Source organism: Asterias rubens, chromosome 3, assembly GCF_902459465.1.
Source record: "Asterias rubens chromosome 3, eAstRub1.3, whole genome shotgun sequence".
Classification (NCBI taxonomy): Eukaryota; Metazoa; Echinodermata; class Asteroidea; order Forcipulatida; family Asteriidae; genus Asterias; species Asterias rubens.
Genome location: NC_047064.1, coordinates 18,105,281 through 18,120,503, shown reverse-complemented (window position 1 = coordinate 18,120,503; position 15,223 = coordinate 18,105,281). Strand labels below are relative to the sequence as shown.

General features: G+C 37.3%; 1 protein-coding gene across 7 annotated transcripts in view; it reads left to right on the top strand.

The window, feature by feature from the left end:
• Nucleotides 1-15,223, top strand: part of LOC117288457 (WD repeat-containing protein 49-like) — a 50,253-nt gene that overhangs the window by 17,382 nt on the left and 17,648 nt on the right. For 5 of the 7 annotated variants that reach the window (XM_033769327.1, XM_033769332.1, XM_033769331.1 and 2 more), the window contains exons 2-15: nucleotides 1,125-1,275; nucleotides 3,044-3,152; nucleotides 3,924-4,019; nucleotides 6,567-6,620; nucleotides 7,148-7,213; nucleotides 7,653-7,811; nucleotides 8,315-8,417; nucleotides 9,370-9,457; nucleotides 10,319-10,452; nucleotides 11,190-11,288; nucleotides 12,319-12,421; nucleotides 12,891-12,955; nucleotides 13,260-13,324; nucleotides 13,979-14,138. In XM_033769327.1, coding sequence (XP_033625218.1) covers nucleotides 1,142-1,275; nucleotides 3,044-3,152; nucleotides 3,924-4,019; nucleotides 6,567-6,620; nucleotides 7,148-7,213; nucleotides 7,653-7,811; nucleotides 8,315-8,417; nucleotides 9,370-9,457; nucleotides 10,319-10,452; nucleotides 11,190-11,288; nucleotides 12,319-12,421; nucleotides 12,891-12,955; nucleotides 13,260-13,324; nucleotides 13,979-14,138 — 1,435 coding nt within the window. In that variant the 5' untranslated portion in view covers nucleotides 1,125-1,141. Of the gene's footprint in view, nucleotides 1-414; nucleotides 442-685; nucleotides 794-1,124; nucleotides 1,276-3,043; nucleotides 3,153-3,923; nucleotides 4,020-6,566; nucleotides 6,621-7,147; nucleotides 7,214-7,652; nucleotides 7,812-8,314; nucleotides 8,418-9,369; nucleotides 9,458-10,318; nucleotides 10,453-11,189; nucleotides 11,289-12,318; nucleotides 12,422-12,890; nucleotides 12,956-13,259; nucleotides 13,325-13,978; nucleotides 14,139-15,223 lie in introns of those variants that run through there. The other 2 variants (XM_033769330.1, XM_033769329.1) reach the window with 2 other exon arrangements.

The window sequence follows — 15,223 nt, the reverse complement described above, 5'->3', positions numbered from 1 at the left end:
AAAAAGGATATCTCATTGAGGTAAATTAGATACTAGTATATTATTTCATATCGAATGAAAAAGTGGTGGCGCCATACGGAAACTTTTCCTAGTATACTACTATTCTAACTACATGTAGTAGAACGTGTAGAACATCCGTATGGCGCCACCACTTTTTCATTCGATATGAAATAATATAGTATCTAATTAAAACCTAAATGAGATATCCCTTTTTGTAAAAATGTGTCAAAAGGTGGTGGCGCCATACGGAAATTTATCCCATCTTTATTTGTTAATCGCATTGCAGTATTATTATTGTATACAAAGGTGCTGAAGGAAGGTAGATTCAATTATTGTTTTTATTTTTGTGTGATTTTTTAAGATAAAAAGAAAGAAAAAAGAGCTACAATTTTACAATGGAAATCTTCTGCTTAATATAAGCAATAAAGTCCTTACTTACACGTACGTAAGTATCCTGCAGAGTTACCAACGTAATAAACGTTAACGTGAATGTTTTAGCTGACACCGTGTCTTCTGTAATTGCTGAGAAAATGGCTAAAAAACAACAATTTTTTTTATTTTAATTTTTTCATATATGTGAAGTCAATCCATCCAAGTTCAGCGAGGTGACAGCAGGTACCAACCACATCTCTGAACAGGGCATTCATGGTCACCGACACTCACGGACACCTGAAAAATGATTCATTTCATTGAATAGTTTCTCAGATTGTCAAGTGTTTTTATTGACTTCTGTAATCAAAGTGGACACTTCAGGAAATGTTGCAAGAAACTTTGACTACCAACCCTATTACAAGTAAGCTATCAAAGCTAAATGACACTACACTGGAGTATTCATTATCAAAGAAGATGAACCCACTACTGGGAATTCTTTAGAGAATTTTAGGGGGTGGGGCAGGGGTGGGGTACTTCTGTACAAGATGAAGAAATACAAATGTAATGTGTTAAGGAAGCAGTCTGGTGTTAAGGTCCATGGGAACTGGGTGGGAATGGGGTATTCTCCCCCCCCCCCCCCCCCAAACATGTATTCAACATGGTAAACAGAGTTGGGAGTTCATCATCATGGCAAATAAATAAAATTTGAAGGTTGAATGTTTCACTTAATTCATGATTTATTTCTTTTCCAGAATTGTGAGCGTCAAGCATGGCATCTCCAAAAGAAAGTAGCCCTGCTGTGGAGCAGCAGCAGCAGCCTTCAACCGGGTCATTGGGTAATGCCATGAAAACAATCCTTGCTCTGTCTGTCAAACCAAGAGATGAGGACAAGAAATTAGAGAAGTATGTTCATTGTTCCGGTTGTTATTTTGTGTTTTACCATTACACTTAAAGAGCAATTTTTGTTGATATTATGGCAATTTTTGTAAATGGCGCTTTTATTTACATTTATAATATGCTGATTATTAATTTACACCAATGTGGGTTAAAGGGTCAATAGGCTTTACATTTGGTTTTTGAAACCCTTTCCAATCCTGTACGGAGACAATATTAAAGTAATACTAACCATGGTTTTGTTTTGGAGATTAATCTGGAGTGACTATGTCCACGCAGGAAGAATCACTAATAGGAGTAAATGTACATTTATAATAAATACTCCGAGAAGTATTCAAGGCCTACTGGTAATACTTCATGTATTCATATTTGTAAGGATAAAAAGAGGCAGTTTACCGCAACGTATTTTGGAAAGTAAATTTTGGTATCGAGGATAAATTTACTATCATCATCCACGATACAAATTTGATAACACGAAAACAGATCTGATAATGCTACTTCAGTTTGCCCCCGGTCATAATTGCCTTGGTGTCCCTTGAAATGTTTCAGTCAAAATTTACATTTCTCTTATGGGGTGCCCTTTTCTACCTCCATGCCTTTACTAAGGAAAATTGCCTTGCCCTCACAGCAACAATGTTCTTGTATGAGGCCTGTGAATTGGTTACACACTTGTCTAGTTTTATGAGTTGATTTCTCGGCTCTTGAGAATGTGTTACCGCTTTCAAAAATCAATAATTCTGAATAATTGATCCATTGGTATTTGACTAGCTCATCAAGGCTTGTTTCCGCAGATTTGTAAGAAGAAGTGTAAAAAGGAATGTGCACCCTGTCTAGTTTTGTAAATTGATTTATCAGCCCTTGAGACAGGGCCTATCACTTTCAATACAGTCAATAATTCTAAATGATTGATTTATTTGGCTTGCTGATTGGGCTTGTTTCCACAGATTCTCAGAAATAAGTGAGAAAGAGATTGTCAAAAGGTCGGGGAGGGCAAGGCATTCATCAATTGTTTTTCTTCATAGGTGAATGTCATGTCCAGACAGGGTTCAGAAGGACTCTGGACACTATTGGTAACTGTCAAATCCCGTCTTCCACTTGGTGTATCTCAGCATATGATATGCGTTAAAATAACAAACCTGTGTAAATTTCAACTCAAGTGGTCGTTGAAGTTGCGGGATGATGATGGAAGAAAAAGCACCCTTGCCACACAAAGTTGTGTGTTTTCAGATGCTTGGTTCCGGGACCTTAAATTTGTGGAAAATTACTTCTTACTCGAAAACTACCAGGTGCTCAAAGGAAGCCCTTTGTAACAATGTTTTATACTATCAACAGCTCTCCATTGCTTGTGACCAAATAAGTTTTTATGCTTACATGTAGCTTAAAAAGTACTTTGAGTAATTACCAATAGTGTCTGGCAGTGCCTTTAAAAGCTATCCACATGGTGTCCATCTAGTGCTGTTTGACTGGGTACCTCCATCATCAATGTATGTATCTAGCTATCACTTATCTTGCAGTCACTTTAGCAAACCTGCTAATTTGTTGCTAACAGTTTATGTGACAGCTGTCTTGAAATTACTTTTGATACTGTTGAAAATAAACGGGCTTTTAACCTTTGGGATTCAATTATTTCCTACATATCCTTTCTGGAGTTTGTTTTTAATTGTGGAAAAATGAAATTCTTTTTGAACTGTAAATAAATGTATGTTGGTTTAAGGTAACAATTATTATAATTTCAGGTACATGTGTGTGTTTAACTTCCTTTTTTTTTTCTTTTTAGGAAACCATCAAATGCCATGGCAACAGGGTCAGGTGTCGTGACCTTTGGGGTCAAACTAGAAAGTCGACTCAACATTAAGGATCTGCAGCATCTGAAGAAAGCCTTTATGGTGAGCAATGGAATCATGGGTTACATAATAGCCCTGAAAGGGATTTATAATGGCGTGTTTTCCAGCACTCTTTGTTTCGAGTAAAGCAAATCATAATATCACAGCAGGTCCCTGTCTGTGCACGGTACTCAATGGAAGGTCTGGGTGGATTAATGTCAGCAATCCAGCTGTCAGTCAGAAATTGAGGAAAATTCCAAGTTGTTCCAGGTGTTGTAGAAGTTCGAGATCGATCGGCCATCTGGGTCACGTGAAAAAAAATGATTACAAACTTTGCATTGCATCGATACCAAAACAGAAATGAATAAAGCGCTCACTCTGAGCTATAAACTCCAAACGTGAAATCAGATTATTTATTTCTCATCAAATATGAAATTTCAGACAGAATTATTTCAAGGGATGTTTTCTACTATCATCATCATTAGACCGTGCAAGTTTTATGTAACTCTGTGATCTTCCTGATTTTTGTTTCTTACCAATGTTGTAATGCTCCTTTAAAAATTGTTTTCTGTAAGTCTGTCCAGCATAAAAATGTGCAGTAAAACACATATCGTAACTTGGCTAGGAAACTGATTAATTTGTTCATACCTTTAAGGAAATAATATAGGTAAAGTTGTCCTGACAAAAAAACAACAAGAAATTCATTTAGCTTTTGAGAAAGATCTATGGTCCAAACGTTGGGCCATTAACTCTCTTTTGGTATTATTACCATTGGTTATTTTTGGTTGGTATTTTCTCAAGTATGAAAATCATAATTAATATTCTTGTCATCAGGCACAAGGGGACGGCTACAACAAGCGTCTAAATGTCAACAAGGAAGAGTTCTGTGACCTCCTGGACAGAATTTTAACAAAGGGAAACATAGAGGAGGTGAGTAGGCTGACATATTATGAAACAGTTTTTGTCCTTTAAAATTGTAAATTCAGAATACAATTCAGTGGTTGGACCGCAAATTTTTGAAAGTTTTTTTAAAAATAAACCATAAACCATATATTAGAACCATAGACGTTAGAACGCATTGAACCCATCCTACATGTAAGTAAGGATGAGTTACTCGTCCTAACTCGAGATAGGATTAATCCTAGCATTTTGTGAAATCGGCTGCAGGACTCAGTCGTCGATTTCACAAAACTCTTCCTAACTTAAAGGCAGTGGACACTATTGATAATTACTCAAAATAATTATTATCATAAAACCTTTCTTGGTGACGAGTAATGGGCAGAGGTTGATGGTATAAAACATTGTGAGAAACAGCTCCCTCTGAAGTGACATAGTTTTCGAGAAAGAAGTAGTTTTCCACGAATTTTATTTTGAGACCTCAGATTTAGAACTTGAGGTCTCGAAATCAACCATCTAAACGCACACAACTTCGTGTGACAAGGGTGTTTTTTCTTTCATTATTTTCTCGCAAGTTTGATAACCGATTGAGCTCAAATTTTCACAGGTTTGATATGGTTTTATGTTTATGTTGAGATACACCAACTGTGAAGGCTAGTCTTTGACAATTACCAATAGTGTCCACTGCCTTTAAGACTAATATTAGGACTTAGGACGAGTCCCAACCCTGCACTGTAGCATGCGGACCTTAAGATTAATCCTAAGTTAGGACGAGTTACTCATCCAAACTCGAGATAAGACGAGTCCTAACTCTTTGTGAAATCGACGGCTGGTTTGGGGAGATAGTCCACAAAACTGTAGGGCTCGTATTTCACTGGACCAGAGAATTAATTGTTTCCAGAGAGTAATCAACATGAGACAGGGCACTATCTACACAGTTTCACATTGTGCTGTTTTTGAAACAAGCACTAAAAAAATATTTATCAACATGTAGTTGTTATTATTGGTAAGGCCCTAATACTTCAATACTCAACTAAGTTGAAAGATGCTTGTATTTATTGACTTAAATTAAAAAAAGCAGTGAGGTATTATTGAAAGACACAAGACTACCGGATTTCTGCGGCAATGAGTTTACTCGACCAATGCTAAAATCACCGGATTTGGGCATAAAGGGCCATTACAGTTTTAACACGTTTCAAAATTAACTTGCATACATGTACATTTGTCTTTTTATTGGAAGCTTTCATATGGCACAAGAGAAACGGTAATATCTCACACCTAATTGCTGCCAATCTCTGAAGACAGTTTTTTAGAGTTGCTGTTGATTTTTAAGATTTAAAGTGTGCCTCAAGACTGACAGAACATTTGAATGAATGTTTGTTTGCACCAAAAAGAGCACCTTTTTTATATGTATACACAATGTATCCTTACTTGCACAGCACTCTCTGAATCTTAACCTTAGACATGATCTCTGGCTAAACAGCAAAATACAGGTTGAATAGAGCTTGCTGGCACCCCTGATGTATCGCCAATATAAAGCTTTATAAACTCAGATGGTGGAACGCTGGCACGTAAATCCAGAGTTCCGGCTCTACTTAAGTTTTTGTTGTTTAACCCAAAACAAATTTTATTCATCACCACTATGCAACATTTTAAGCTATATTTTAAAAACACATTAAGTTTTTGCATCGGGTCATCAAGGACTTAAAAACATGCCTATGAATTCTCTTGGAATAACTGAAATAGTAGACCAAACAAGAAAAAACCCAAAGAACCCTAGTAGAACAACAACAACAACAACAACAACAACAACAACAACAACAACAACAAGCATTTGAAATTGTGTCAATAGTTCAAGATTCAATGCATGCTGATCGAGAGAGACTGTATATCATCCAAAAATACAAAGGTTGCAAACACCGCTCTTGTTTTCAAAGATGTTGTCACTTTGGACAAATTTCTGAATCACATCCCTGTTTGTGGTGATAATTCTCCCTCTTGGACACCAACCAAACAGAACAAAAAAAAGCACCTTCTGAAATAGAAATGTATTCACAATTTTTCTTAATCACTTGATTGCACTTTCAAGAGTGATAAACGAGCACTAAATACCAAGAATTATGAACTGCTGTTTTGTTTTACCCTTCAAGAGCTGTTGGGAGGCGTAACTCGGGTCTAGAGTAACACAGAGGCCATGGCAACTCTGTCCTTGTTCTTCGCCTTGGTGCCTCTTCAAATTTGTCCATAGACTTTTAAGATTTACCAATGGAAGTGCCCTTTGCAAAATGAAAAGGCCATGTTCTCTCAATGATAAAATTCCTGGCCTGGTCTATAGGCAAAAGGTCTATTGCAAATTTGTTATCCAAATTTTTATTTTATAAAACAGGGTGGAATGAAGACAATCTTCACGTTGAATTCAAAATAAGTTTGCCCCATTCTGGCCCCTTGATTCATGACAGTTCAGAAGTGTCGGAAGGTTTGTTTTTTAAATCAGGAACGAGTACAGTATTGTTACCAAATATACTTAATGTTGAGCTGTTGAACTAACTTGTTGTTTTTTCTGCAAATTGTATTCATCAGTACGCAGATCTGTTTGATAAGATCGACGTTACCAAGGATGGAAAAGTTGATTGGGTAAGAAATTTATGATAAATAAACCAAAAGAGGATTTCCTTATAGACGATGTGACCTATGTTTACATTCACACCGCCCTCTGTTGAAAAAACACTGTATACGTCATGTTTCGCCGGGCAAAAAGACACGTAGTCATGGTAAGATTGCATACACTTTCTAGCCGGCTGCCAAAACACAAAGGTTTTGCCCGGCAGTATGCGCGCGAATCATGTTATGGTTTTCGTGTGTAGTCAGAGGTCACATCGTCTATAGGAGAGATGGTTTATAAATAAACTAATTAAATTAATATTAGAAGTTAATTTAGTTATGAAGTTTGAGTCAGTCAATCAGTATGAAACAATTTCCTTTTCAGTTACTGTCGCCCATCTTCGGTAACATTTCACACAGGCTTGCACTGTCATTAAATACTTTTAACTCTAATGTTACTTTCAACTCTTTGTTTCAAGTATTAAGAAGAAAAATAAAATGCCTTGATTCACAGAGTTTACTCATAAATCTGTTCAACTTTTTCCCATCTGTTTATTCAGGATAAGTTTGCCTCTCATTTGCTGTTGGAGTATGTAGAGAAAGACGACAGGGTCAAATCAACTCAGGTAAGGCAACACTTTTAATTTGAATTGAAGCAAATAGATATTTCAAAAACAATCAACAGTAATATTAAAGATGCTATGTCAGATTTTTTGCCCCAAACATTAAAAAATAGATTTTTTTGAGTAATGGTATTTCAAAGAGTATCACCTGCTCTAACGAACAAAAGTTTAACTTTTACTTTTAATGGTCAGGAACCAAGACAAAAATTTAAAACGTTTCTTATAAAACACATAAGAATTTGTCACGTGATAAAAACTAATTTTGAGCACTTTATTTCACTGCTACTAATAATTTTAATAAACTTTTTAGCAATGGCTCAAATGAAAGCTTGCAACTTTCTCAACCCCCATTAAAAAACCTATTGAATGTTTTGGGATCAAGTCGGCCAAAAATCTGACGTAGCATCTTTAAGTTCTTGCACTCTGTATTTTTCCCTCCTAGGTTCCACAGTGGAAGGACATCAAGATGTTACCCAGTCCCCACAAGGATGTCATCCACAAGGTGGCCTTCTTGAAGAACACCAGCCGTTACATTGCAATCAGTAAAGAAGGGGGCATATCGACGTGGGATACCAGACTCCATGTTATGAAGTCTATAAGAGTGAGTATAGTCTCTGAAAAATCGTTGGAAAAGAAAATCTCTAAACTTTTCAATATGATTTAAAAAAAAAAAAAAAAAAACAGAAAAAGTTTTTTATTTTGTTTTGCACACTCTCTTTTACACTGCAGATTATACTATTCCTCCTTTATTCAGTATTCCGATTTGTTTGGCCCTCAGGAAAACCAGTGAAACTATTATATAAACATATTATTAAGTAGCCTGAGCAAAATCCTTTAAAGCCAGCCCCTTTTTGTTCAAGGGCCAAGCATCAGGTGTCTGTTGTTTACCGAGTGCTGTGTGTAATAATAAAAGGCATGATATTCTTCTTACTTCAGTCCGATTCCGATTTTGTTTGCTTTTGAAAAAAGATTCCTGAAAAAAAAAAGCCTGAAAAGTCTATTACAGCCTACACCATGTGTACACGTAGGCCAGGCTTTGATAAAGTGTTCCTGCTTTTTTAAATAGACCAAAATAAATTTTTCTCATTTGTCTTTCTTGAGCAGATAAACAACGACTCTGTCAAGCCTAGAGATATGTGGGTGACAACATTTGTTGTATTGCAGAACATCAACAAGATAGCGTTGGCGTTCACCAGCAAAGAAATTAGTGAGTAGATAATGTTTTCCTGGCGTGTCTTGGTCGAGCGGTTTCAGAGCACCGGCCCCAAACTGTGGTGTTTCTAAACAGCAGGGGTTTCAAGTCCCTTTTGTCTTGTGGCGGATTAAGTGTAAGTGCGCTGGGCTCACGCTCAGGTGTTTCTGTTCAGCAGAGTGGGGGTTAAAGTCCCATTCGTGGCAGAGCAGCTTAAGCGCGCCAGACTGAAGCTCTGGTGTTTCTAATCAGCAGAGTGGGGGTTTAAGTCCCATTCGTGGCTAAGCAGCTTAAAGGCCCCAGACTCGAGCTCTGGTTTTCTGATCAGCAGAGTGGGGGTTCAAATACCATTCGTGGCTGAGCAGCTTAAGAGCGCCGGACTCAAGCTCTGGTGTTTCTGATCAGCAGAGTTGGGGTTCAAGTCCCTTTTGTGGTCGAGCAGTTTAAACAGAGTTGGTGTTAAAGTCCCTTTTATTGGCTGAGCAGTAAGAGCGGTGGGCTCAAGCTCTGGTGTTTCTGATCAGCAGAATTGGGGTTAAAGTCCTACAGCCGATTTCACGAAACGCTAGGATTAATCTCATCTCGAGTTAGGACGAGTAACTCGTGCTAACTTAGGATTAATCTTTAGGTCTGCATGCTACAGGGCAGGGTTGGGACTCGTCCTAAGTCCTAAGATCAATCTTAAGTTAGGAAGAGTTTGGTGAAATCGACGGCTGGTCTTGACACTTGTGTCCTTAAGCAGTAAGAGCAGTAAGAGTGATGGGCTCAAGTTCTGGTGTTTCTGATCAGCAGAGTTGGAGTTCGAGTCCCGGTCTTGACACTGTGTCTTTGAAAGCAAAACACTCAACCACTATTGCTTTGGAATCAGTTTCTTTAGATACATTTCTGTGTTGTGTATGTGGCCATGATGAACTATAAATTAAAAAGGATGTTTTAATAAATATCTGTCCCCCCTTTTCCCCTACAGTTTTCTATGACTTGAGCTCCAAGCTGGAATTCAACTGCCAGTACAGAGTATATGGACTTGAGCACACGCCATTAAGTATGGACCACTGGTAAGATTATCAATAGATTTTATTTTGTGTAATTTTGTTTTACACAAAAGTTCAAATTTGAGAAACAAAATGACAAGTATGGTTGGTTTTGATGTAACAAAGATGTGACTGAATTGGTGTATTGTCTGCTTTTTGTAAATTTGCAAGATTTGTGTACATTTTTTGTAAACTAAACTGTGCACTTTCATAGCGCAAGCTGATCGAAGATGTGAGCAGATCATACTTTGAGTTGGATGTTTTTTTCGTAGTAAGGGTGTTTATTATGCTTATGACCAAGGCCCACAGTCAGAGAGCTACTCAAAGCCAGTGGACACTTTCTGAACAGAGCAAAAATTAAAAGTTCACAGATTTACAAATAACTCACAGGGTTTACAGAAGGTAATGGTGAAAGACTTCCCTTGAAATATTATTCCATGAAATGCTTTACTTTTTGAGCAAACATTAAAACAATTATCAGTTCTCGATAACGAGAATAACAGATTTATTTTAAACACATGTCATGACAAGGCGAAACGTGCATTTTCTCCCGACTCCGACCGACTGAGCCTAAATTTTCACAGTTTGTTTTGTTTAATGTATATATAAATTGTGATACACAAAGTGTGGGCCTTTCGAATAATACTGTTTACCGATGTTCTGTGATTGCTTTAAGCAGCAAATAGTATTAAACAACTTTCTGCATAACTAAAAACGTGAACAAGATACCAGACAGATGATACATGTGGAATAGTATTTTGGCTGCTAACCTAATTCTGTTAAGCATTTTGTAGTTACAGGTAGCCCCTTTTTTTTGTGCTAAAAGCAGCGCTATGAAATTGGGTCCTAGTGTTGTCATGTTGTTGTTATTATTTTGGTTGTCAGGAGCAACCCGAACAACTCTAACGAGGCTATCATCGTTATGGGAGACACAGGAGGTAACGTTAACGCGTTCATGTTCACATCGGCCATCATTGCGCTGTTTGACAGACCTCAGCAGACAGCTGGAGAGGGTCAAGGTAAGACAGGTTTCTCTTGATAATCTCAACAAGGCTTGTGCATGTTTGCAAACACTTGGCCTGTTAAAAAATGTGCAGTAATATTCATTCCAATGGTGGAAAGTACATTTATATGGAAATGGCAGGTTTCAGAAGTGTTTTAAGGCAGTGGACACTATTGGTAATTACTAAAAAATAATTATTAGCATAAAACCTTACTTGGTGACGAGTAATGGGAAAGGTTGATGGTATAAAACATTGTGAGAAACAGCTCCTTCTGAAGAGAAAGAAGTAATTTTCCATGAATTTGATTTCGAGACCTTGAGGTCTTGAAATCAAGCATCTAAACGCACACAACTTTGTGTGACAAGGGTGTTTTTTTCTTTCATTGTAATCTTGCAACTTTGATGACCGATTGAGCTCAACTTTTCACAGGTTTGTTATTTTATGCATATGTTGAGATATTCCAAATGTGAAGGCTAGTCTTTAACAATTACTAATATACACTGGCTTTAAAAACCTTTTCATTATAAACCATTAGACCTTTTGTTTCAGAGTCATCTATGGATTTGACTTTTGTGTAAAAATACAATGACAGTTCTTTTGCTGTTTTCTCAGCAAGTTGACATTGTCTGAAACTTTCACATGTGACTTTTATTGAATCTTTCTTGATTATTTTGGCATTACACCAGCATTGTGCTGATAAAGATATTATCTATTGTGCCAACCCGTTATACTTACTGTACTTGATTTTACAGAGCAAGTGGTGAATGTGCACTTCAAAGATCTACTGAAGGAGAAATTCAAATATTGCCGGTTGGTTCGGCATAGTGGGCATCAAGAGTGGACCAGACAAGGTAAGTAATGTATGAAATACATTTTTTTTAAAGGGTACATGAAATTCTCTTGAGCTCATTTTAGACTTCCAAGCCATTTCCCCTCAGAATTAAACAACATGAAATTTCAACCCCACAATAACACAAACATAAAAGGCAATTTTCTCTCGTGATTTTATTTTGCCACCAAATCGTCTTTAGAAGTTGCACAACAGGCAAGACAGACATAGCCATTGTTTTGATAAAATCTTTAGCCTTTTTTTTTCATGGTGATGTAGAGAGTGTTTTTAATCTTTAAAACATAACATCTAGAATCTCCAGGGTGCTTGATCTTCAGACCAAAATGATACAGCTAAGCATTTTTGTGAATATTAATTTTAATTTTGGTTTTTACCCATACACCGATGTGTGTTAGCACTGTATACCCAGTACTTTTCTCGAGTCCTGTGAAAAAATATCACAGGCATGTTACTCGGGTGGGATTCGAACCCACGACCCTTGCAATTCTAGAGCAGTGTCTTACCAACTAGACTACCCAGGTTGCCCGGCAGCTAGAGGCAGTTCGAATCCTATGTTTTGGCAGCGGGTACCGCAACGATATAATAGATGTTAAATTTGCATCGGGGATAAAGAATATTAATTTTGGTTTTTACCCACTCAGTACCCACTCAGTACTTTCCCGAGTCCTGTGAAAAAGTTTTTGTGAAATTCATTTTACACGCTACTGGCTTTTATCAATAGAAAAGTCATGTGCTTAGAGTGTGAGGCCAAATTTCATGGCTTTGCTAGAAGGTAAGCAAAGGAGCAGGGAATTCCGTGCCTACATGTACGTTAAACGTATTTCATGGGTTATTACTGTAGGAAAATTTTGTTTGTGTGAGAATGTTTGCAAGGCATTCACTGCTTACACAGCTAGCGTAGGAATTTGGCGCTTACATAGACTGATGATAATAAGTGCATGTGGCAGAGCCATGAAATTAGGCCAAGTTGGTTTGAAGTTATTTTTGTGAGTTTCATTTTGAAAATTTTGTTTTGATTGGTTTTATTACAGTGAAATATGCATTACATTTGGACTGTTTCATCTCTTGCTCAACAACCTACCAGAATGCTATGGTACTTGGATGGATTGAAAAAGCCAGACAAAGGATGAAAACGTGAGAATTCCTCCAGATGAATCAACTAATAACTTATTTTACTAAACAAACTACTGTAAAAAATTAGAGTACCAGTAGAAACCGAACTGATTTTGGTGTTAACATATGAAGGTCATCTTTTCGTGAAACATTTGTGATTAACCGTTGGCCCATTCATGGGTGGTGACCTTGCACCTCAAACATGTTGGTCAGTTCGTGTGCTCTGTAAATACTTCTGCTTTTTCCTAATGGCAATTTGTTGTTTTAAATACTTTTTTTTTAATATTTAAATTGGCAGAAAATTGCTCAAACTCCTTTGCTGAGGAAAACATCAAAAGGCGAATATTCACAACATTGTAAACAAAATTGGGAATTTGCTTTAAAGTCTTGTACGTCATGAATACCTTGTATGCTGGTGTGTGTTTTTGAAGTTAGTCTAGTTGTTTCTGACACCTCAGCAAAACTTGACATGTTTGAATATTTTCCACAGGAGTTCCTTCAACATTGCTCAGGGAGTGAATGCCTTTGATTATCATGAAGGTCTAAACCTTATCGGTGAGTCTATCAGTAAGAATTTTAGGTTTTTGTGTTTGTTGGATTAAAGAAAAATCAAGGAATAATTTCAAATAATGTCACGTTTTTATTTAAGAGTTTATTTTTTTTATGGATTTTGAGGGAATCGCATGGTGAGGTATCAATATATATTTCAATTGTTGTTTAATTTGCTTTTTCTTGCTTCAAATAAAAGTAAGGTTTAGATTTAGAGATTTGGCTGGTTATGCTCTTCATAATGTTGCGAACAAAATTAATCTGCTCAATTAAAATGAAAACAACAAACTTTGAATGTTTTTTATAACAGCCACTGCAGGGGTGAATCACCACGTCTGTTTATGGAATCCTTATGTTGTCTCCAAACCAGTTGGGGTGAGTATAAAATTCTCCATTCACTTTCCCACATACAGCACGCCGCACTAATGACGTCGCATTTGCTCTAAACACCCGGCTGTCAGACAAACATTCCAACACTTGTGCTATCACCGCATCATCAGCGCGCCAAGACCGCATCATCAGCGTGCCAACTGCACTAGTTGTCTATCCCTTTAGAGACCATTAATAATAATAATAATAAGGACAATTTTATATTGCGCATGTATCCACCTAATAAGGTGCTCAAAGCGCATGAAAAGAAGAAAACAGAAACAAATCAACAGAATGAAGAGGGAACCATTCATTTATGTATAATCATCCCCATACACCCTGACAGATGTTGTTGTTGAAACAAATTGCGGGTCATGTTGGCAACTTTAATTTGAGTTTGGAGACTGGACCAAAACAATCAAGAACACTGGAGCAAATATCTTTACCAACCTCAATCGGAAAGTGAAATGAAAAAGAAACAACTGAATACTCGGGTCAAGGTTTTGAATCCCACCCGAGTGATTTGCCTGGGTATTTTTTTTTTCACAGAACTCAAGGAAAGTATAAGTACATGTATACTGTGCTTTTTTAAGGGTAAAAAGAACAATTATATTTTGTTTTCCTTATTATACTGCTGTTATTTTATTTTAATCTTGACAGCTGTTGCGAGGTCACATGGCCCCAGTCATGCACGTCCAGTTCAACCACAGCAGGGGCCAGCTCATCAGTTTCTCGAAGGATAAAGTGCTGAGGATATGGGATGTACAACTACAAGTTTGCCTGCAGAGAATTGCTGGGACTTTCCCTAAAGGGCCAGACTGTAAGTTGGAATATTTAATCTTCTGAATTTTAGATTGAGAATATTGTGTTCAAGGCATATGGTATTATAAACTATTGGTAGAAAACCACCAGATTGAAGGGATGCAGTTTTAGAGAAAGAGGTACATGTAGTTTTCAGCAAAAAACTTTGAATCTGAGAAAGGCTTCTGGCTTGAAGGCTTTGTCAGGAAGCTGAAAGCACACAATTCTATGTAAGGGTGTCTTTTGTTCTTCTTTTCATTATTTTTCTTTCAACTTTGATGACCAATTGAGCCCGAATTTTCACAGGTTTGTTGTATGCATATGTTCGGATACACCAAGTGAGGATACTGGTCTTCGTCAATTACCAGAATAAGGTTACCAGCCAAACTACCGTGTCACATGTACAATTTGTGCAAGTTGCAGACCTACCAAGCACCAGGCGTGCGACTCTCGCATTAGGTTCCGTTTTTCAAAATAAAACAAAAAGGTCTTCCGAAATGATTTTTTTTTCTTGGGGGGGGGGGGGGTGAGCTTTGAAAATCTCACGCATATCTGGCCTCTGAACTTGGCGTCTCTGAATTTGGTATCCTGCTCATTTCTGCTTGTTGGAAAGCTGCTTACAGTATATTTTCTGCTTGAGCAGCTCTATGAAATAGGGTGAGAGGAACTGAGCAGAAACTTGGTTTTATTCTGCAAAAGAAGGTTGGATTCCCAAGCCTACATCCGTATGGACTGTAAAAGGGGTAACCCTGTTTCAGCCGTAGGTGGCAACGCCCTCTTGAATAAAATAGTTGTAGCCCACACCTTGAAGTGGCCTTCCGGCCTTGTGTGTCTTGCGACTTGCATAAAAACAAATTTAAAGAAATGGAAAATCATATCACTTCCCTACCATGCAGTACCTTAAAGACACTGGACACTATTGGTAATTGTCAAAGACCAGTCTTCTCACTATGGTATATCTCAACATATGCATCAAATGACAAACCTGTGAAAATTTTAGCTCAATCGGTCATCGAAGTTGCGAGAAAATAATGAAAGAAAAAACACCCTTGTCACACGAAGTTGTGTGCTTTCACATGCTTGATTTCGAGACCTCAAATTTTA